The sequence below is a fragment of the Mangifera indica genome, chromosome 18 (assembly GCF_011075055.1).
Source record: "Mangifera indica cultivar Alphonso chromosome 18, CATAS_Mindica_2.1, whole genome shotgun sequence".
Taxonomy (NCBI): domain Eukaryota; kingdom Viridiplantae; phylum Streptophyta; class Magnoliopsida; order Sapindales; family Anacardiaceae; genus Mangifera; species Mangifera indica.
In genome coordinates, this window is record NC_058154.1 from 10,128,970 (window position 1) to 10,151,327 (window position 22,358).

Here is a 22,358-nt window from a genome sequence, read left to right on the forward strand (position 1 = left end):
TCATTTTGCAGAATTTTATCATATCTGTAAGATTAAAAATGAAATCAACAAAAATTACATTCACAGAAATGCTCTCATGATTAAGTGTTCAGTTTTTGAGACGATTATTATCTTTCAGCATAACATTTTTGCATTCCTGACAGGATCTTTCTAAACAGTGAATAAACTTCTTCAGATTCTTAAGCTTTAGAAGCTTTTTCAAGCAATTGTTTCCTCCAAGCTTTCAGTAAACAACAGTCTGTTTCCCTTATATCTTAACCATCGTTTCCAGGATCAAACAGTGTAATTTTTTGAGCTCTTTCAGGTTCTTTGATCTCTGATCTAACAGATTTTCCAGACCTTTGCTAGACAAAGTGGGCTCAGATAAATCGAACAGTTTTTAAGTCCTGGGAAGCCTTCTGCAGTACATAACACTTCTCCTTGTGTGACTTCTTCATGAACACCAGGCTCCACAAGACTCTCACAGAACTCAGTGAGTTGCGATAAAACAGCGAACCCCTCTTCAGGATTCAATCTTGCATGAAAAACACCAAGTTTCTTCCAATAAAGCAAAGATATGTATATAGGCAAGGCCTTGGAAGTAACATCAGAAGGCCAGAAGACAGAAGAAATATTATGAGTTCTTCCAGCTATGTAAACAGTTGCAAAGTATCCAAAGATATGTTTACTTGGAAAGTAGATTGCAACCCACCAACCCTTTCATTGTCGAGATAATTGATCAATCGAAGGTCTAGTATTGAATTCCAGAAAAGGGTGTATATGGTTGTTGAAAGTCACGCCCGGCATATACAAGGAGGGCAAAACAACAAGTCCTAGACACGTTTTTTAATACACAATTGTATACACAGTTAATATGTCATCATATATTTGAATTATTTTAAATTAAGTATTAGTATATATTAATTACGTACTCAAAAGTATGTACATATAATATTGTTTGAGACTTAAACATCTGAATATCATAGGCAACACGGAGGGCTCTAAGTCTTCCCATGGAAGGCTTTGCGTTTGCCTCTTCGTTTTCACCATCTGAGTTTGCATTTTTGTATGCAATTGACACTTCCTTTTAGTTTAGTGCTAAATATGTACACGATTTCCGGAGACAAGGGGAACTGAAAATTATTGTGACATATTATAAGTTTTGTCTGTAAGATTTATTTTTGTATAAACTAAATTAAATTTTTTAGAGTTATAAGAATACTGGATTAAATTCATTAGCATTATAAGAATATCTTAAATGTCAAACAATTTGAATTTATACAACTGTCGAAATTACCTCTCAACGTCAATGGTCATTCATTCCAGAAACCTTCTTGAATAATAGCTATCAATAGGATAAGTTGTATTACATGTGATGTCAGAGTGTGTATCTAGCAAATATATAATAGGTTAATTGACCCTCCCATCAAAGTTCTAATAAACTTTATGCGTACATTAATACTGTTCACTGAAAGCATAATTGTTCGGTGTATTTAACTTATTTTTATAAATCACTCAAGTCCATCTACAATCTGTCATTAGAGTATTCAATTACTTGTAAATCAAAATCATAATTAATGCTAACCCACATCATGATATTTTCTATCATTATCACGTAATAAAAGGCAAAATGAACTATTTTGATAATAATCCAGGTCCATATTTGATAAGTTCTTCAAAAACTTTTTCTTTTCAGTTTAGAGAGAAATATGAAAATGTTGAAACTTTGATCAAGATACAGCTGAATTGCATATTTAATAATGATTAAGAGGAACTGCCCTGGGAATATTAGCTAATGATGTGTGGCTATGTAGTACAGGAACGGAAACAAAGAAACATGGAAATGCAAAATCGAAAATACTGAAACGTATTTTCTTGAAAATATAAGAAACATGAATATGAAAAAATGTATAAATATGAAAAATATAAATGATTTTTTATAAATTCCAAATTATATAAAAAATAATACAACCTATATTTCTTTAAAAAAAAATACATCAACTTTTTAGTAATAATAAGATATGCACTCAATCAAATTGATTAATCAACTGATAATTAAATAATTAATATATATATCAAATCTAATAAAACCAATTTTTCAAGTGTTTGCCTACAGTTGAAAAACTTAAAGATGGGGAGGAGATGAGTTTTAACGCACTAGAGGGGAGAGAAGCCTTAGATACCAAAGAAGACGAGATGAAATCAGAGTTAAAACTTGAAATTATGAAAAAGAGTAAAACATATAATTGATTAAAAAATAAGGAAAAGAAATATAATTCTCTTTCTAAAACGTGCTTCAAATTTGTTTTATATTTCTGAAATACCCTTAAAATGTTATATACCAAGATCAAAACATCTTGGAAACGAAAACATTTTTGAAATGCAGCGTGCCTAAGATGTGTTGATATGCGTTGTTGGAAAAAGCTTATCTATTAGCGACTAATTCCATGTCAAATTTGATAGGCAAATAAGATAAAAGCTTTGAAGTAATGACAAGGACAAAGATGATAAGAATAAAATGTGCAAGGGAGAGTAACGTATGGTGAAACAGACAAATTAAATAGTGGTGGCAATTGGAGAGTAGGCAAACTGAAAGATGGGTAGGCACTGACTTTGACATTAGTAATGGTTCCGTTCGGTCAAAGCAGTCAGCAGACCTGATCAAACAAACACCTCCCTCAGGTTTTAGCTTTTCACAAGCTTTTCCCACATGCTTTACGAATATTTACCACCTTCCTTTGGATTTGGATCTGTCCTAAAGCAGTTGGGAAGTGTGTGTATGTGTGAGTCGTCAGGAAATGAGGTGTTGGACAGTGTACTTCCATAACATCATCCAACTACAAGAACAAAACTCTGACCCCCTGCTTCATCACTCAGCATCCATGCACAGAAGAGCATGTAGGAAAATGCAAACACATAAACCTCCAATTTTATTCTCATCAAGGTTATAATATTTCAACAAGTTCAGCAGAATGACTAGCTACACCACAATAACAAAAAATTTAAAACAGTTAACTGCCACTTGATAATAATTCAGAGTAAAGTTAAGGCAAATGCAAAACAAGAAAGTATATACAGTTTTTTTTCATAAATACAGGAGCAACAAATAAATGATTAAGTCATTGTGACTGTTAGCCAGATATATGCAAGTACATGTACAAATTACATCACAAAATACACTTTGTTATATAAATAAGATCAGTAGAAAAGACAAACACACCATTTCTCAAACTTTTGCCTCAGGATTTCCGCCCTTTGTATACCCTTTTACTTGTCCCATTTTTATGCAACCTTTGTTTTAGTGGCCAATGCCTCCGATTTACAGATGGGACAGACATTCTTCAGATATAGCCACTTCTTCAAGCATTCTTCATGGTACTCATGTCCACAATCAAGAGTTCCAATCTTTTCTTGACTCTTATACCCTTCCTGTTATACACCAAATGAGTATAACATATGGTAACTGTTAGTTATGAATGAATCAAATTAATTTAAGGCATATAGTCTAAATATATGCTGTTACTCAAATAATGCTATAAAGTGGAATTCTGACTTCTGAATCAACCGAAATTATAAGTTGTTACTTGACCTTACAAGTAGATTGAAATAATGCCCATATGTTTGACTTTCTTTTTTTTTAAATGAAAACAATAGTAAGTATCCAATTCAAAAAAATTAACCGAAAATTTCAAAGCTCATGTTACCTGGCATATGATGCAAGAATCAGATTCCTGATCCATCGATGCTGGCGCTTCCAGGTTGACATCAGTTTTAGTTGATATATAAGTTCTTATCTTTAATTTACTTGTGACAGCTTCCTCTGACAACCCAGTATTTACATTGCCTATCCGTTCTCCCAATGCAAGAAGCTCCTAAGAAACGAAAATTGAGATTTTCTGTTACATTTATGCTAAGATATGCAGAACTGATTTTTTATTACACAATCACACTAGTTGTCAGGATGTTAACAGTTGAATAATCCATAAAGCAACTGCATTTCTTTCATTCCACATCATAGACAATCAAGAATAGGAAGTTAGTTATATGTTATATAGATATGCAAATTTTATTAAGAACAAAATATCAATGATACCCATTGACATGATGGCTCAACGCTAATCTGGTCAGACACTCCCACTAAATACCAGTAACCACATTTATGATGACAATCAAGCATCTGAAGGTTATTCTAAATGAACAAGTAGCTCAACTTACTTCATAAGACATGTCTTCTATATCCAGGCGCATATCTCTATGATGGTCAATTAAATTCCCTACTTCATAAAAATCTGGCATCTCCAGCATAGCTACTCCCTATACAACACATGAGCAAAAAGACCTTAATCAAAATATAAACAGAAAATATAGTAGTCAACTAATAACATCATACAGAAGCAAATAATTGACTATAAAAGACAAAAGTACTTCTTTCAGGTAAAGCACGACTAATGGCAAAGTAGAAATATTACATCAGATGGCAAAACTCTCAGGTGAGGTAGGTTGCGTTGTCTTAAAGTTGCCTCAGGCATGGGTCCTCGTTGAGACCAGTACAGCCTAATTCCAGTAGGTGGAACAGGTCCAACAGGCCTTGGCATCATCTCCAAACCATCCTGTGGGGAAGGATTCATTCCATTGTGTGCAACATAATTTGATGGACCTCTATATGAAGCTGCTGCTGCTGCTGCTGCTACTTGAGGGTGAACATTTATATTGTGGCTTCTGGCACCTTGAATAGGTGGTGATAGGCTATGAAAACTGTGATGTTGGATGTTGACAGGTGGAGTATGCAGGAAAGTCGAGGAACTTCTGCTGCCAGCTGTCTCAGGAAATCGTTGTAAAACCATGTTCCCAGATTCCATAGAAGTGCTGCTGAGATTGCCACCTGTAAAACATACATGAGATATCCTCTCTTGATTCAAACTACCCAAGTTAATCAGTACATGTCACATACAAATACCGCTTAACACTTCGTCTCTTAAAAATCTGCTTCCTAAGGATAAAGGCAGGAAATAAGGAGTCTTTGGGACCAAGAAGAAAACAAAGAACAAAAAGTTAGATCGCTGGAAAAGTAACCAAACATTATTTTCTAGATAGGGAAACGGATCCATCAAGATAAAAGGACCAAAAGCAGGGAGCAGCAGCAAATGGAGAAATTACCATGCATATAAGGTACATTAGGAGCCTGAGTCCAGGCTGAAGCACCACCATCACTGTGTTGGTCCAACCAGAGAGAGCCATTCGGTTGAAAGGGCTGACCAATATAGTTCCCTTGAAAAAAGTGGTTATGGCTATGTGCCAGAACAGGATCCATTGCGGTTGCCCCTGATCTGTTTCTCACACTTCTTTGAGATTCTATATCCCTGATCGGTGGATTGCCACTCCCTCTGAACTGAGGTACAGGAAAAGATGCAGCATCCACTGGAGCTACTCCATCAGGAAGTCTAGTATTTGATGGAGCAACTGGCAAACTAGAGCTAGCTGGGGCATTAATATACTGGAAACTCCCAGGAATAACTTCAGTGTTCTTTCTCTTGTATGAACCTCTGACATGATCCATATAGTGGCTGTTCCTTCCATATTCATCTGCAGAAAATCCAATGACTCCAAAATTGCTCGAAGATGGCAAATGATCTGAGGACCCATGATTTATTGGCATGCCAGATGAAGGGTTTGGCATATAAGGTACATATAAGTTGGATGCAGTAGACGCAACAAGATCAAAATTTGCAGCATGATGATGATGAACACCAGGGTAATGTGGCATTCCATAGAGCATAGTGCCATCATAGCGCTGATGAGCATCAAGACTAGATGTGTTCCCTGAAGCTCTTACCATAGTTTGCATAGGCTGTGGGAAGCTTGGGACACCACCCATAACGACACATGGCTCACGAAGCATGTAGCCTTGGTTTTGCTGATCCATTTCTAAATCAATCATCTGACTAGTGCATGGCATATTTCTTTGGCCCATACTCCTCCCTTCTGACTTTCAAAATATAAATTCATTTATATCAGCTGAGTCAGTTGAGAATGAAAAACCATAACATTAATTGGCATGCAAAAGCCCAAAGCATGAAATTGTTTCATCAATTCATCCACTAACAAACAACAAACGTATGTGTAATTCACCATGCAAATCAATATAATAAACATCCACTAGTGAGATAAAAGACAAATAGCATACATTTCAAACACTGAACATGTTCTATCAAGATAAAAAATGAGATTATCACATGTTTAACTTAAACTTAAATCTAAAGCCCAAAAGAACACAAAACTAGAGCAGATAATGACCTCACTCAGTAAATAACATTCTGTAACAACGGCTTCCCAAAAGCATTTCAGCCATTATATGATGCAACATGGTATAATGAAATTTCTGAAAAAACAAAGTTGTCAGACACTGAGTACTTCTCAGTTCTCTGCGTGCTCCACTTTAATAAAAGCCAGATATGATATCAAAGTTCCCATTGCATGTTCAACAAGAATCTCATCTATGAGTGCAGAAAAACAGTCATCCTTTTCGTAATATTGTCATTCCAACCTAGCGCGTATATATTCTAATATGACGAAAGATCCCGATAAGCATACCTTACATAATTATAATACAATTAGAGACTCCGCCAATTTTAATCTATTTTCACTCTTCTATTTCTCATTTATACTTTCATTCGACATTCTACCAGGTATAATTACTCAATGCAGAAACAGAACCCACTATCATTTAACATTTATATGAATTTGCATCTGAAGATAATTTGGATCATCCATCCACATCTTCACCTTATAAAGCAACCAAATTTGCAAAATAAAACGGCCTAAATTACATTCCGCAGCAGAACCCCGATCAGGTAACTGATCAAACCGAACTTTATCCTCGCAAAATACAATCTAAAACTTCTAGCTATCAGGCTTTAAAACAACATTTTAAAAAAAAAATTCTTACAACCCACAACCCCAAATATCATTTAGAACCACAAAAGCAAGAATCTTCCTAACAAACTTAGCCCAATCAAAACTCATACAGATGATGCTAAAACGCAATTTCCTCTTCTAAAAACAAAAACCCACTAAGTCCGAGAAAAAATATACTTTAAAACTGAAGGAAAACTTCAAAAGTCATGAAATTTAACAAATTTTGGAGAGCAGACCAACAGAACATAAGCCTGGCCCATCACAAATTAACAAAAACTCAAGACAAAGTCGCTAACAATCGATCAAAAAAATTGTTACCTTGTTATCATGAACAAATTCCGGAGCTTATGAATGTATCTAGAAATTCACTGCAAACCAACAGATTAAAAAATCATAACAATATTATTCAGATATGGTGATTAAAACAACCCTTGAACTTGAAAACACCAAAATTTTTATTAAATTTGACACAAAAATATTGACAAACTAAAAGGAAAATTAACTGACCCGATTGAAGAATTAGTCGAGAGATCGATAGATCGGAGAGACAGATAGAGATTATTTATATATATAGAAAAAGCTTCATGGGTTTTTAGCCTCATTTATTTTTTTATTTTTATCGCTGGTGATTTTTTGTGTGTAAGTTTGACTTTAATGACAAAATTGCCCTTCCACAGAAAATTAAATTTTTAATTTTTAATTTTACTTAATATTTTAATAAGGAAATTAATAACTAGTTGTGATTATTTATAATTTTAAATATATAAATAAATATTATAAGTATTTAAATTATAATTTTATAATATGTAAAAAAAAATATTAGTATATCCTTTAGATATCTTTTTCAAATTTATTTAATAATTATTTTAATTATTACATCATTTATGTTATATTTATGAATATTTTATATCTTATATTTATGGAAAAACTGAAATTCAAGTATATCATTATTATATTAATAAAACTTCTCTTTCATTGTGTATTGAAAACTATTTGGTTTTAATTTGCAAAAAATAACTTAAAAATTATTAATTGAATTTTTATTTTATAAAATAATTAATATTTTGTTATGAAAATAATTAATATTTTTATTTTATAAAGTGAGCATGTTAGTTTATTTGTTGAAAGTTAAATGAAATAATTTGTTAATGTCAAAAAAATGCTGTAAATTTTGTTTTTTTTAATTATGCTGTTTTTAAGTAAATTTTACTTGTATTTCCAGGTGTAGAAAATGAAAAAATCAGAATACTAACTTTAAATATATAAATAAATATATATTTGGTATATATTATTATATAATTAAATTATTTTAAATTAAAATAAAATAATATTTAATTATGTAATAATATATAAAAGTAAATACTCATTTGTATATTTAAAATAGATATATATAATATTACTCTTGAGTGATTTTGAATTGACATAAAATAACATTCAATCATTGATGACACATATAAATTTATACTTATTTATATTTTTAAAGTGAATACACATAATATTGCTTTTTCTAAAAATTTTTTTAAACAATAAATAAGTGTAGAGATCAAAACTCATATTACATAAACTCAATTCGCTTGTGTTAAGGTCTAATCTTTCACACTTATATATCATTCATTTATATTATATTTATTATATGTAAGATTTTAGTCTACAACACCATCCCTCAAATATAATCACTGTAAATTGTTAGGTCTGTTATTTCACTAAGTCTATTTTTTTACGGTTGTGTTATCACTTATATCATAGAATACTTTAAACTCTTAGACCCGCTATTTGACTTGTGATCTGATATCATATCAAAAATATATATATTAAACCTATAAGTATAAAAATCAAAATTCATATTATATAAAATTAATTTATTTGTATTAAAACCTAATTAATAATAAAATCATATAATAGTCTATGACAGATTGATTTTTGTTGGTTGGAGCAAGCAATTAAATAAATTTAAACATGGCAGGTGGCAATAATTGTTGATTATTAAGAGTTGAAGATTAATTAATTATATGATCCCACCATAATCAAAATCACAATAATATTGTTGTTGACCAAAGGGCAACAAGTAAAATGCTTTTCTTTTTCTTGCAACGTCACCTTTCACTTTTTGAAAATAATAAATTATGCTAACTACAATTTAATAAAAAATTATAAAATTATTTTTATGTAATTTTTCAAAAAAATAATTTTATTTTATTTAAAATAAAAACACCCCTAAAACAAAAAAAATAATAAAAATATGTTTGATTTGAATAATTTTTTTTTTACTTTAAAAATCTTTATATATATAATAATTATTAGATATATATTATTATTATATTTGATAAATATTAATAAATATAAATAATTATTTTATTTAGTTAAAGATAATAAAAAATATTAAAATATTATTTTACTTAAATATTTTTAGTTATAATTATTTTAAAATATTATTTTAGTTATTTATTATATTAATTAAAAATAAAAATATTTTTATTTTAAAAATTTATAAATAATAATATAATTATAATTAAATTAAGATTATAAATTTATTGTATCATTATTAATAATAAAAAATTATTAATATTTTTTATTATTAATAAATTAAATAAAATAATATTAATAATAAAAAATAAATTATTAAAATAATATTTTTTTTAGATAAATCAAACGGCTTAGATAAAATACAAGAAGTGGGCCTACAGGAAGGTGACACACGAAGATAGTGCTAAAAGATTAATTCCAATTAAATAAATAAAGCATATTCTTTATTATTTTTCTCTTAGTTTATTATAAAAATAATTAAAAAAAATTCTAGCGGCAAACACTGGATTGAGGTGGATCCCACCCTTTCTTGGCACGTCATCTATCATGATGGCCCCACTTTCTCCCTCTCTTTCGTATTATGCCTTCCTTCACCACGTTCCCACGATGACGATTTTATTTTGTATTATTATTTATTAATACTTAATTAATTTGGATTAGAGTTCACTAATACAGTTTATTTGGTATATTTGGGTTTAACTCCAAAACTAAATTACCGCAAAAATATAGAAGTGGGCATGTTTTGGTTTACCCATATTAATGATGTAAATTTCAGAAAGTTTGAAACTAATTAATATATAATTTAAATAAATATTTGATATGTCATTCCGTAATTAATTATTATTTTATTTTTAATTCAATATTATCCAATTACATAATGACACATCATCTATATGTCAAAATTATGTACAAAAGTATGTATAAATAGTTTTTTTTTTGGCTAAAATGTTGCATTTCAAGAGTCAAATATTATCATCCAATATACTAGATTGGCATAAATAGAAATGACAATTTGGTTCGTAAAATTAGATCTTTGACCTACCTCTTCTCAAAACAAAAAAAATTTCCGATAAAGGTAGAAAGAGAGACGAGAATAGCTAAAATTTCTACAATTGAAGATGGGATGGGGAGGAGAAACTATGGAAAATTTTCCTACGATGATAGGGAGGGAAATCTTTCCTACATCATCCCTATATCAAAGACAAGACGAGGTTTGAAAAAGGTTTTCCTGTGAAGACAATTATTAAGATATTTAACCCCTATCTATCCTGTTGTCATCTTTAGGCATATGCAATAGCATACGGGTTTCAAGGAGTTTTATGTAATTTGGCACCCATTTGAAATAGAAAAGTCCAATGGTTAAGAATCATTATTCTTCATTTTCCACCTTGTTAATTGGTTCTTGATGCCAGAAAGAAAAGAATGTGCTGGCTTTTGTCTTCCAGGGAAGCTAAGCTAGCTACCTGTACCATCATCCTCAACTTCCTCTAAACTTGTTTGTTTTATATTTCTTTAGAGAAAGGTTCAATGAATACAACTTTCATAAGTGATTCTCTATTTATCTATTTCTATACAAGAAGGAACCTTACTGGCTCAGCAATCATTACCACATAAGCAATACAAAAACTCTAGGTACAAGGAACCGCTAAGGTTTTTTTCTTTTTTTAATTTTAATTTTTATAACGAAGAAACCTTATTTAATTTAGATAATTCCTTCAAAACTGAATCAACTAAACCAAACAGATGAAATCCTAAATCTAATACCCAATCTTATAATCATTGTATCAAATAAATTAAGAATTTAATCTTAAAATATCGTTAAAGAAAATTTAAACATTTGCTCTCATATTTAAAATCTTACTTCTTTGTCAATCAAACTATCTCTTGACGACTATAACAGCTAAGTTGTTAGCTTAATAAACATGGTTGATAACTGATTTTCTATCTAACTAGTACACCATACTTTTACATCTCAAATCTAAAGATGGATACTGACTTGGTAAAATTATTACTAAGCTGGCACGGCAAACACATCACTACATTGTTGGCATCCGAAATAGTACAAAGTACAAATAAAATTATTAGGAGAGTTTCCCAGGAAGGAACCCAAGACAATCATTGTTACCAAATCGCACTATTTGCAAAGGCAAAAGACACATATCAGAATAATGAAATGAACAAGAAACGTATAAGCCCAAGAAAGGATCTTTCTTAGTCTATTAAATCAAACAGAACCTCAATTTTCTACTTAGATAATGTTCCAAGTTTGCAAGATTAAGACTAATGTTCATATGTTGGTACAAAAAGTATGCTAGCATAAAAATTTTAGATGCCCCCAAGAGAAAATAATTAATTTCTGAAGGGAGTGAAATCTAAGGAAATATGAAATACTAGCCTTTCTGGAAGTCACTTCACTTGCGAGCTTCAACTTTTTTCTGCTCTTTGGCTGACAGAACAAATGATTTCATGTTAGCTTCACATAAAAAAATTTATAGATTCTTAAATTAACAGTCTCAAATTTCTGCTCCACATTCTGAAGCTTCCCCTCTAAAGGAGTTACAAAGGATGACCAGAAGGCAGAGGAAGCATCACAAAGTGAAGCAAAAAGAGGCAAACATTAAGGGTTGATAAATTGCGCAATTGGATATCATACCAGCCTTCTCTTCCTCTCGCTTTTTTGCAGCCTCTGCTCTCTGTTGACGTATAAGGGCTAAGCGCTCTACAAGAATAATATTAAATAATCAAAACAATCAAAAGATAACTGCAAATACAGGAAATAAAATCCTAGATATCAACAGAAAACTTTATGTGGAGTGATGAAGAGGAAAAATATTAGGTGAACTGACTAAAGAGGCAGAAAAGTTAGGAAATGTATACAGTAGACAGTAACCCACAGGGAAACTAATTGACAAATATACAGAGAAAAAGTGATCTTACAGTGAGAAAGAGCCAAGAGGTAGTGTTCTAAGAATGAAATGGTTTCATTAATAAAGATGCACTGAGTTTGAGTTGCATTTTCAAAAACGTTTGCTTTTACTCAACTGATAATGCAAAGGAATTCAGCCAATCTAAGAAATTTGCCAATGTACACACCCCTTTAAACTGTTTTCTACAATGCACCTCTTATGTTTTAATGAACATTCATCTCTCAAAAAGGAAAAACATATTGTGAACTGTTGGAGTTGGTACTCAAGAGCCAAGTATTTTGGTTGTATGTATTCACATTATATCATGTTTATATATAAATATGATGGCGATTTTCATCTTTGTTTTCAATATTTATTTTTGTTTAAGATGAATGCCCTTAGTAAAGTAAAATTGTGTCCAAGGGATCAAGTTTGTTTTGATTGTAAGAAAACTATGAGCACATTAAATGATCATTCTAAAATTGTCTATAACCTTAGTATTTTCTAACATAAGTCTATCATAATGTTGAATAATCATACTGAAATATAATGACAAATCTCTTATGTCAAGATTATTTGTTAACACCCTAGAGCAACTCAGGTGCTTGTTGTTTGCAAGATCATCAGACTAACCTGTTATAGTATTCCATATAGATGGTAAACCCAGTATCTATAAAACCTCTAAAGGACGATGGTATATGAGATCTTTAGATTTGATATCACCAAAGTGTCTTACAGTAGGAGTATGCCCTAAGGGTACAGTCAATTTCTAAAATAATGTAAGCAATTATTTCACATATAATTGTGCTTTATTACCATAGTAATCCACTTTATAATACGTATACACATACATTTACATCAATGATCAATGTTTTGGAGCTATTGTATATAGATAATACCAACATTTATACAAAATAGCCATATATGAGAGATATGGAATTTTATAGTAGCTTGAAATTATGTTCACAACCATGAAACATGAGTGGGATGCTCTAATTCGATAAGATTGTTGCGTTGTCTGTCTTCGTGGGGATGATAAGTGTTGAATCACTAAAATGTGGATTTTACGGCAGAGAAATTTTGGCAAACTTACATTGATGCAAGAGTTAGTGCCTTCAAGCGTTGAAACCAAGTGGTGGTTAACCAAGCTAGGAAAGGTTGGGCATTTCATACCATATTAACCCATTTTGGCAAAGGAAATTGGTCGAAAAGATAGATTTTGCATCACTGAGGTATTCTAGAATTGCAGGCTAAACAGCGGTTCCATTTATGGAACTCCCATTCTGTCGCAATGAATGCTTGTTCATAGTAGACAAAAGGTTGTTCTACATGCAACAATCCAACACAATGTGGTTGTTCCCCCTTATGTAAAGTTTCACAAGAAACACTAAACACATGTTCTAAAGAGGGAACAATTGTTCCATTCTTCGAAATTGGTCGGTCTACAAGGAAAAACCTAATTTCATCCAATTTTCAAATAAAATATGGAACCCCCGTTCCAATGATAAGAAGGCCTGGTCTTGTATTCAGACACATAGAATGCCTATTCCAATGCTTTGGAATGCATGTTCCTAAGTCTGAATTCATGTTGTCATATAACAAAGGGACCAAACTGTCAAGTTTGGAACCTAAGTGACTGTTTTGTAAATTCTGCAAATTTAAAGGGTTAAAATGTAATTTGAACAAATGGTTAAATTATTAATCAATTAATTAATTTTGATTGATTGTATGTTGTATGTCTATTGGTTGATTAGGCATAGTGCCTGGTACATAAGACTTTGACTTGTGGTTTGTGGTTTTTTATTTTAGTTGGGAATGAATGCTTGTATTTGTTTATGTAAAATAAAGTTTGTGTGTCATGTCCTCCTCTATTATTCTGGATGTAGATTCTTTTCTCACCTTACTCCCTCCAATCATAACTTGAAGTTTCTAAAATTATTGATAAAAAATTAGAATATTGTTTTATTATTGTTGCAATAAAACAATATGTCTTATGAAAAGTTGTAATTTACTTGATAGAGCAAAAGAACATGAAGCATTCTCAAAGTCTCAAAAATATTGAAAAGTAGGACCCCCAGGTTGACCTGCAGTTCCCTCTAAGATTAAGAAAACCTTGTATTTAAGTCATGTACCAGGCACATTTACTTTATGTATTTAATTTTAATTAAATCAACGTATGCATGATATGATTAGACTGATAACTTAACAAACCACTCAACAATTGATATTGAGTCAATTCTTGCTGCCTTCCATCATTATGACCTTGGTTAATCCCTTGTTCATCGTAACTTTGTTTGTCAAAGTGAAGAGGGTACACTTTTACCAAGTGGAAAATCAAGTGTCCTGAAGATTGCTTTAAAAATAATGAGTCTGACTTAACTAACTATGATGTTTGTTCCCCAAAGCAAAAGTGGAGTATGTTAGAAGCAAAACAGAGAAGTAAATTTGTTGATGCACGTAATTATATGCAGTATCTACTCTACCAATTCAAGAGTTGTACATAAGGTGATTGGCCTATCAGTGTAATCAATTTTAATTATAAGCACATCATTAGTTTTGCACGAGTATTAAATTGCTTCAATTAGATTAAAAAAGTGAATAATACTTTAGCAAGAGTTCAGGAAATACCTAAAGAAATGTAAGATAGTATCACAATTCACCTTTCCTAATACACCTCAATTTAATGATGTATTTGATCGAAGGAATAGGATCTTGTTGGATATGATTTGGTCTATAATGAGTTTTATTGATCCACCCACACCATTATAAGGTTATGCCTGCAGACTAAGACTCATACATTGAACTGTGTGCATTCCGAGTTTATAGATTAGACACCATACGAGTTATGAACCGAGCAGAAACCTTAATGACTTTTTGAGAGTTTGGAGTTGTGATATTTACTATGCATCTAATACACTCCATCTTCGCAAAGGTGAACAAGCATCGTGTACTAGTTAAAATCGAACCCATCACTATTAAGGAAAACTCCAATGGGCACTTGATTTTTCACATGGTAGACATGCACCCTTCGTGGAAGCAAAAAACGTCAAGATGAATAGAGGCAACCAAGACCATAGTGATGAAAGGCAACAGGTTATAGTTTGACTTAATATCTTTGTTAAGGGGTTTGTTAAGTTACCAATGTCACCACATCATCATACATTGGTTTCATCTCTCAAAAAGGAAGAACAAATTGTGAACAAAATCAAGAATTACATAGGCAACACCATCCAACTGATAGAAGTAAATGCTCTATCAATAGTACCAAAAAACTATAAGAAATGATAATTAGAAAACTCAAACTTGCAGTTTTGTAGACAATTTACAATTAGAAGAACGATGATGATGGACAAAGCTTGACCGTGCTTCAACAAGGCACAAAATACTACCCATCCAAACCACAATAAAATGAAAACTAACTGGTTTCAACTTGTGTACACTCATGTTTCTGAATAACTAACAACAACAATCAATAATGCACTAATCATTTTCCAGTTTCAACAAATACGAAATCATAGAGATTCAACTTTAATCTTAGCAAAGGAGTGTGTTAAGGTAGGCTAACCATTGATAAAAGGCAAAATAACATATCAACAAGAAAGGAAAAGTCATGCAATATTAAGATATTTTCAAGCACAATCTCATTCTATAATTACCCCTTGCAACTTAAATTTCAATGAACAATTTGAAAAGAAAAGTAATGCATTGACAAGATCCAATTACCCAAATCTTTTCTTGCTTGTTCAGTTTTCCCTTGTTCTTGTAACCTCATATATCGCTCATGCGCTTTTTGCTTCTCTATCTCTTCTCTGCACACAGATATACTGAGAATGAAAAAAAAAAAAAAAGGAAACCCTCACCTAAAAACCCACTTGCTTCATACAACATATAAATTGGAAATAGTAGGATCATCTTCAATACATAAGTTGCTTAAGATCCTTAAGTATTTTGACACAAAATTTATGGGTGTTAGCAACAAGTTTAAACTAGAATATCATCCAAAACATTCAATTTTTTTAATCCTTAGAAAAAGAATAGTAATAACTGCAATTCAGTAACATCAAATACAATAAAAATCAATTGCATCAAAATTGAGTCAGATTATTACCATACACAAAACAGTACAACTTACAGTTGTTCCTATAAAGTAGGAACTAGCCACTTTCATCCTTGATTGATGATCTACTATTGTTCATAAACATCATTGACAACTCAAAAAATTCTGTTTACTCGAACTACATCCTACTCTAACAAGGCAAACATTTTTAAATGTAAAACTAGCTCTGATTCTTCATTTAAGCCACACTCTGTTTTATTTTTTCTCAGACAAAACATCATAATTATAAAATCATGGCTAAGGGATCAAATTGCATAAATTAAAGCATGAATCTTTAGAACTTCAAACATGCATTTTCTATGAGTAGTATCAATCAAAAGCAAACATGAAAAATCTTTTCGCACTACAACAACAGCCCTGAACAAATTTCTGAACCATGTCATGCTGATAAAAGCCTAACAATAGGGACCAGATGTATTTTCAAAAGCTCTAATGGCCTAGCAAGCTTTCCCACTGTCAATTAGTGTGTCACAATCAACGTAGTTTATGTTTATGGATGTAGTTAAAAAACTGGTCATATTGATTTGACCTAGTGTGAACAAGTACAAACCTTTCACGCCTCGAGAGTTCAGTTGTTCTCCCCATCTGGACACATAATTTTGGTTACTCAAAGCAAATCAATGTCTAAGAAAATAAGATTGAACACTATAGGATAAGATTAAACATCGAAACTTACATCAGCATCTTTAGCCTTCACATTCTTTGATCTTTCCAAATTGGGATTCTCAATCTCAATAATTCCCTGAGTGCCTTTCTTCTTCTGCCAACATTAAGAATAGAATTCAACCATGAGGATTAGGGAATACAATTTTCAAATGAAAGATACCAACCAGAATCAATTTATTCACCAAAAGAAAAATGTCCTTGCAAATTAAAATGCTAACCTCTTGCTCATCTTCCACCTCCTCTTCAGACTCTTCCTCCTCCTCTACTTCAGCCTCTTCCTGATATAACAGAAGAAAAATGTCCTTCCTCACGTATTCAAATATGAGAAACATATGCATATGCATACAATCAAATTTTCCTTTCCCTTTCCTTTTTTTCTTTCTATCATTTAGATTTTTTGGGTGTATGGGGTAAGGCATAACAATAATAAAATTAACAGACTAGAGGTTGAAGAATAAAACCACCAAAATGCCCAAATAATAGATTGTCCCAAAATATATGGCCCAAAATTGGTTTTTTATAATTCAAAAAAGTATATTTAAGAAAAAATTTAATCACCTTCATCAGCTCCTATTCCAGTCTTTTATTACAAGAGACCAAAGGAAATATGATATCATATCAGTATTTGATTTCAAACTAACAAATAAACATAATCACCCAAATACTTTTCCAAATCCATGTCATAGCAACTAACTCTAACAAAATTACTTTTTCCCTTTCACGGCAATTTATTTATAATTACAATACCGAGTCTAATCATATTCACTTATAAAACACAAGTCGCCAGAGGGCCACAACTTCAACCAATAACCTGAATCTTTCAAATTCAAAGTCCATTTCAGAGTCTGAAATTTCCAACAGATGGATAAGTTCCTTATAAAATTAGCATCATGTATACTGCCCACATTAAAGGTTGGCCATCTAGAGGATTAGATTATCAGCAACTACAAAATCTGAATGAAAGAAAATTTTCAACTAATTTACTTGGGACCATCATCAATCATGATATTGCTTCATGCATGAAAACCTCATCAAACATGTTCAAACTATTAACACCAGCCAGAAATGATCAGTACAAACCAATATAGCAGCCAAATTAAAAAACCTCTAAGCAAACTAGAAATACAAATGTCAACAGAAACAATAAGCACATTCAATTGACTTACCAAAAAAAGCACATTCAAACAAAATTGAAGATTATAATACAGGAGGCAAGAAGGATAAAAGAACAAAGAAAAAACACAAACCTGTTTAAAAGTACGAGGACGAGCAGAAGTACCAGCAACTGCAACCATTCAATTCAATACACAAGCAAAGAAAGTAAGCTTTTTTCTGGGGAAATAATGAAGCATATTCATGATAAGTAATGTTATTTATATACACTTTTGAATACACAATTAAGTATATAGATAATGCACTGTTATGTGACCGTACGTCCTTTCATCCTTAAATCAAAATCATCAAATCGCATGAAAAAACAGCATTTGTACTGTATATTCCAAAGTTTGTACATAATTTCATTATATTCATGATTCATATAGCAAAAAATAATATCTAACATGAGCTTCCTTTCGAAAAGCAAGATTGAACAAGCATTTCCCGGTTACCCAAAAAAAACAATTGAACAAGCACCAAAACAAACTAAATTCCTTAAAAAAAAAAAAAAACTAATAACTACTTCCCATAAATCTTTTAGCTAAATTTAACGATAAAAAAATTCTTAATATTTCCATCAGAATAATATTTAAACAAATGAAAAAGTTTCCAACGACACAAGTAGATCTATTAAGAACAGATTCTAACAACCGAATCCAGAGAAAACGAAACGGCCCAGAACTTGAATTCTCCTCTAGATTTAATATTACACCAAAAACAAACATATAGAAAGAGAAAGTGGCAGTACGTAGCTCTTCGGGAGTTGAGAAGTGGCGGTGGCCGGTGGGCTTTCCCTTGAACTTTCCTCTTCCCATTTTCTGATGGAAAACGACGACGGTGAAGATGAGAAGAAAAGAGAAGATTGGCGTGGCTTGGACTCAAGGGTGGTCCGCGTCTCCTTACTTCTTTGTTCTTTAATCTCTCTATGTGTGTTACTGTGTTTCGCTGTATTCGGGGGCGGGCTTATCCAGTTGACAGAAGTATCACTGCGTTACGCTCACGCGATTATTAAGCGAGTTATTCCGCCATAATTAGAATAACATATTTTTTCGTGAACTAAACGATATTAATCATATGTTCCCGATGTGGAATTATGCATAATATAAAAAAATAATATATATTATAAATTCTATTATATTAATAAAATATAATAAATATATAATATAATATAATATAATATATATTTTATTATAAAATATATATTATTGATATTATATTTTTTTTGTAGAAAAATAATATATAATAAAAAATATTTAAAAATTTTCAAAATTTTAAAAATATGTATAATATTTTTAAAAATAATGGAAAATGAATTTAATTTTTATAATTTTATTAATAATTTTATTTTATTTTATTTTTAAAAAAATTATTATATAATATATTATATAAAAAATTAAATTTTTTATATAAAATTCAATTATAATATATACAATAATTTGACTATAGTTAATCACCTTCTATTAATACTCTTTTTACTGTTATCTCTGTCTTTTCAAACTTTGCCGTTTCAAACATTTTTCATCCATATTTTTATTTAAAAATAAGTAAATAATATTTTTTTATGTAAATGGTTATTTTGTTTAAATAATTGAAACTAAAACTTTAAAATTTTATTATGGTTAATGATCAATCATATCTTATCATTTTGAAAATTTTTGTTATTTTCTAACTAATTTTATTATAAAAATTATTTATCCACTTTAAATCTACGTTGTAATAAAAAATTAATTCAATATTATATTATAATTTATAAAAATATCCAACCAAAACATAGTTGTAAGTATTTATGAGAACGGGATGTGTGGTAATCGAGGTAGGCATGATAGACATGGGATGTTTGGGTTCATCTGAAATTATATAAAAATAAGGCCAAACGACTATTTCCCACCCAAGGTTTGATGATTTCTCAAAAGTCCCCCCTTTAACTATGGAAACACCAAACACCCACCTATGGCCGGTTAGATTTAACCAAACCCTAACGGTGATAATTTAATCTCATTTTTCCCCCTAAAAGTTTAAAAACTAACATTTTTTCCCTAAGCTAAGTTTGAAAATATCTCATTTTCCCCCCTTAGGGTTTGAAAATATCGCATTTCCCCCCTAGGGTTTATCTCTCCGACGCCATCACTGGTCGTCTTCCCCTCCCGATGGTTTCTTTTCCATCGACGGCCTCCCTAAACTCTTGCACTACTCATCCGACGTCGAGATAAGTCGTCTGGGAAGAGAAATCGTCTTCCCAAACGACGAAGATGAGATCTCGTCTTCGTCGTCTGGGAAGACGATCGTCTTCCCAGACGACTTATCTGACGACGACGATCGCAGTTGGAAGATGAAGACGAAGATTAAGCCCGATCGCAGTTGGAAGATGAAGACGACGACGACGACAACGACTGGGAAGACGAAGAACTTCGTCTTCCCCGACGAAGTTCTTCGTCTTCCACGGCTTCTTCGACTCCGATGGGGGGTCTAAATGGAAGGAAAGAGATCGTCGGAAGGAGAGGATACTTCGGGAGGGAGAGACTGTCGGCAATGGAGCCGGAAATGTTGTTGGAGATTTCAAAAAGAAACCCTAGGGTGAAACTGTCATTTTTTAAAACTTAGGCTAGGGGAAAGTTTTAGTTTTTAAATTTTAAGGGGGCAAAATAGATTCTATTTAAGTTTATTTTTAATATTATAGCAAAAATGACGATTTTACCCCTATCAATGTTAGGGTTTGGTTAAATCTAACCGGTCATGGGTGGGTGTTTGGTGTTTTCATAGTTAAAGGGGGGACTTTTGAGAAAACATCAAACCTTGGGTGGGAAATAGTCGTTTGGCCTAAAAATAAATAGAAAGATATTTGATTCTGGCTGTTATAACCTTTTGTTCAACATTGATCTAGGGTTTATTTTCTCAAATGTTGGCATCATATCGAATCGTATATCATATTATATATCAAAAATTTAATTTTTTGTATTATATATCGAGTATTGAATTATATCATATAATACAATTTTTTAAAAAATAAAATAATAAAAAAATCTAATTGATATATTATCATTTTAAAACTTTGATCACATGTTAAAAAACATGTGTTTTTAGCATATGAGTTATATAGTTTTTAACTCTTCATTCTTAATAGCTAGCTTTTGAGGTGTGATTCTTTTAAGATTCATATCATTTGATATTAGAGCTATCATCATGTCTCTTAGTTGTAATCATACAATATGGGTGATGATATTGGCATTATAGGGTTCATCTGAGATTCGCATAGAGTTAACACATAGTTAGTTCATATGAATGTCAAGACTACAAAGTGTGATGATACATTAGGATCTCAAATTTAAGATATGTGACTTAAATCTCATATTAAAAAGTTTGAATTTTTAGTATGAAGTTTATATGATCTCAGGTTTTCCAATCTCAAGAGATAACTTTTAAGGTGTGATTCTCCTCATATTCGTATTAGTGATCTTCTCTAATTGCTATTATTATTTGCTTTCCGTATAATTTATTTACCACTTGTTCTTGATAAGTAGAGTCTGTAGGGTAACATAAGATTATCAGAAGCTCCAAATTATGGACCAAGCTTCAGCTTTCCATGAATGCAGAATCCTGAATATATGTTTCAAAAAGTATAGAATAAAGATGGCCAAGGTATCATGAATAGTATGACATAGGTAAGCAATAAAAGTATATACATATTTATATTTTTATATTTTTATATATATAATAGATATATAAATAACATATTATTATATGATTAAATAATTTTAAATTAAACAACAAACTAATTACAAAAAAATAGGTAAAGTTTTGAGCTTTTGTTTAAAAATCAATTGAATATGTAATTATATCCATACATATACAACAACTAAAATAATTATGATATTCAATATTTGATAACGTTCGCTAGTGAAAGATTATGTAACATTTTCTCAAATGTTAGTATCATATTCATGATAGTCAAATTGCATATCATATTATATATCAAAAATTTAATTTTTATATTATATATCAAATATTGAATTATATCGTATAATACAGTTTTTAAAAAAATAAAAAAAATTAATTAACACGTTATCATTTTAAAAAATATCACAAATACTTTAAAAAATTTAAATTTCTCATATATACCCCCTATTACATTATTATTTTCTTTTAAAAGTGTATTGCTCCATATTTGTTATAAACATTGTATCGTAGAATATATATCGTGTTATATGATATGTTCACTATATCATATTAATTTCATACATCTTATGATAAATATCATTTTTTACTTATATCGTCTTATATCATAGAATACATATCATATATCGTAGGATATTGATAAC

At 30.9% G+C, this 22,358-nt stretch overlaps 2 protein-coding genes across 5 annotated transcripts; both read right to left on the minus strand.

Moving 5' to 3' along the window:
- Positions 1-3,033: 3,033 nt before the first annotated feature.
- LOC123202345 (probable E3 ubiquitin-protein ligase ZFP1) lies at positions 3,034-7,506 on the minus strand. 2 transcript variants are annotated; one of them, XM_044618226.1, is made up of 7 exons: positions 7,402-7,506; positions 7,213-7,262; positions 5,137-5,961; positions 4,449-4,861; positions 4,195-4,293; positions 3,684-3,851; positions 3,034-3,408 (listed from the first exon to the last, which is right to left on the minus strand). In XM_044618226.1, the coding sequence occupies exons 3-7, from the start codon at positions 5,948-5,950 to the stop codon at positions 3,262-3,264; spliced, it is 1,641 nt and encodes a 546-aa protein (XP_044474161.1). In that variant the 5' UTR covers positions 5,951-5,961; positions 7,213-7,262; positions 7,402-7,506; the 3' UTR covers positions 3,034-3,261. The 2 variants fall into 2 exon arrangements, with proteins under 2 accessions (XP_044474161.1, XP_044474162.1); XM_044618227.1 differs by having other exon boundaries at positions 5,137-5,965; positions 7,402-7,492.
- A 3,749-nt stretch (positions 7,507-11,255) lies between these two features.
- On the minus strand, positions 11,256-18,996 carry LOC123202132 (28 kDa heat- and acid-stable phosphoprotein-like). 3 transcript variants are annotated; one of them, XR_006498930.1, is made up of 9 exons: positions 18,791-18,996; positions 18,135-18,172; positions 17,106-17,165; positions 16,898-16,981; positions 16,772-16,806; positions 15,828-15,928; positions 11,852-11,917; positions 11,511-11,644; positions 11,388-11,468 (listed from the first exon to the last, which is right to left on the minus strand). XR_006498930.1 is itself a non-coding variant. In XM_044617892.1 (8 exons), the coding sequence occupies exons 1-8, from the start codon at positions 18,855-18,857 to the stop codon at positions 11,610-11,612; spliced, it is 486 nt and encodes a 161-aa protein (XP_044473827.1). In that variant the 5' UTR covers positions 18,858-18,995; the 3' UTR covers positions 11,256-11,609. The 3 variants fall into 3 exon arrangements, 2 of the variants coding, with proteins under 2 accessions (XP_044473827.1, XP_044473828.1); XM_044617892.1 differs by having other exon boundaries at positions 11,256-11,644; positions 18,791-18,995; XM_044617893.1 differs by having other exon boundaries at positions 11,256-11,644; positions 15,828-15,913; positions 18,791-18,985.
- Between the last annotated feature and the right edge of the window lie 3,362 nt (positions 18,997-22,358).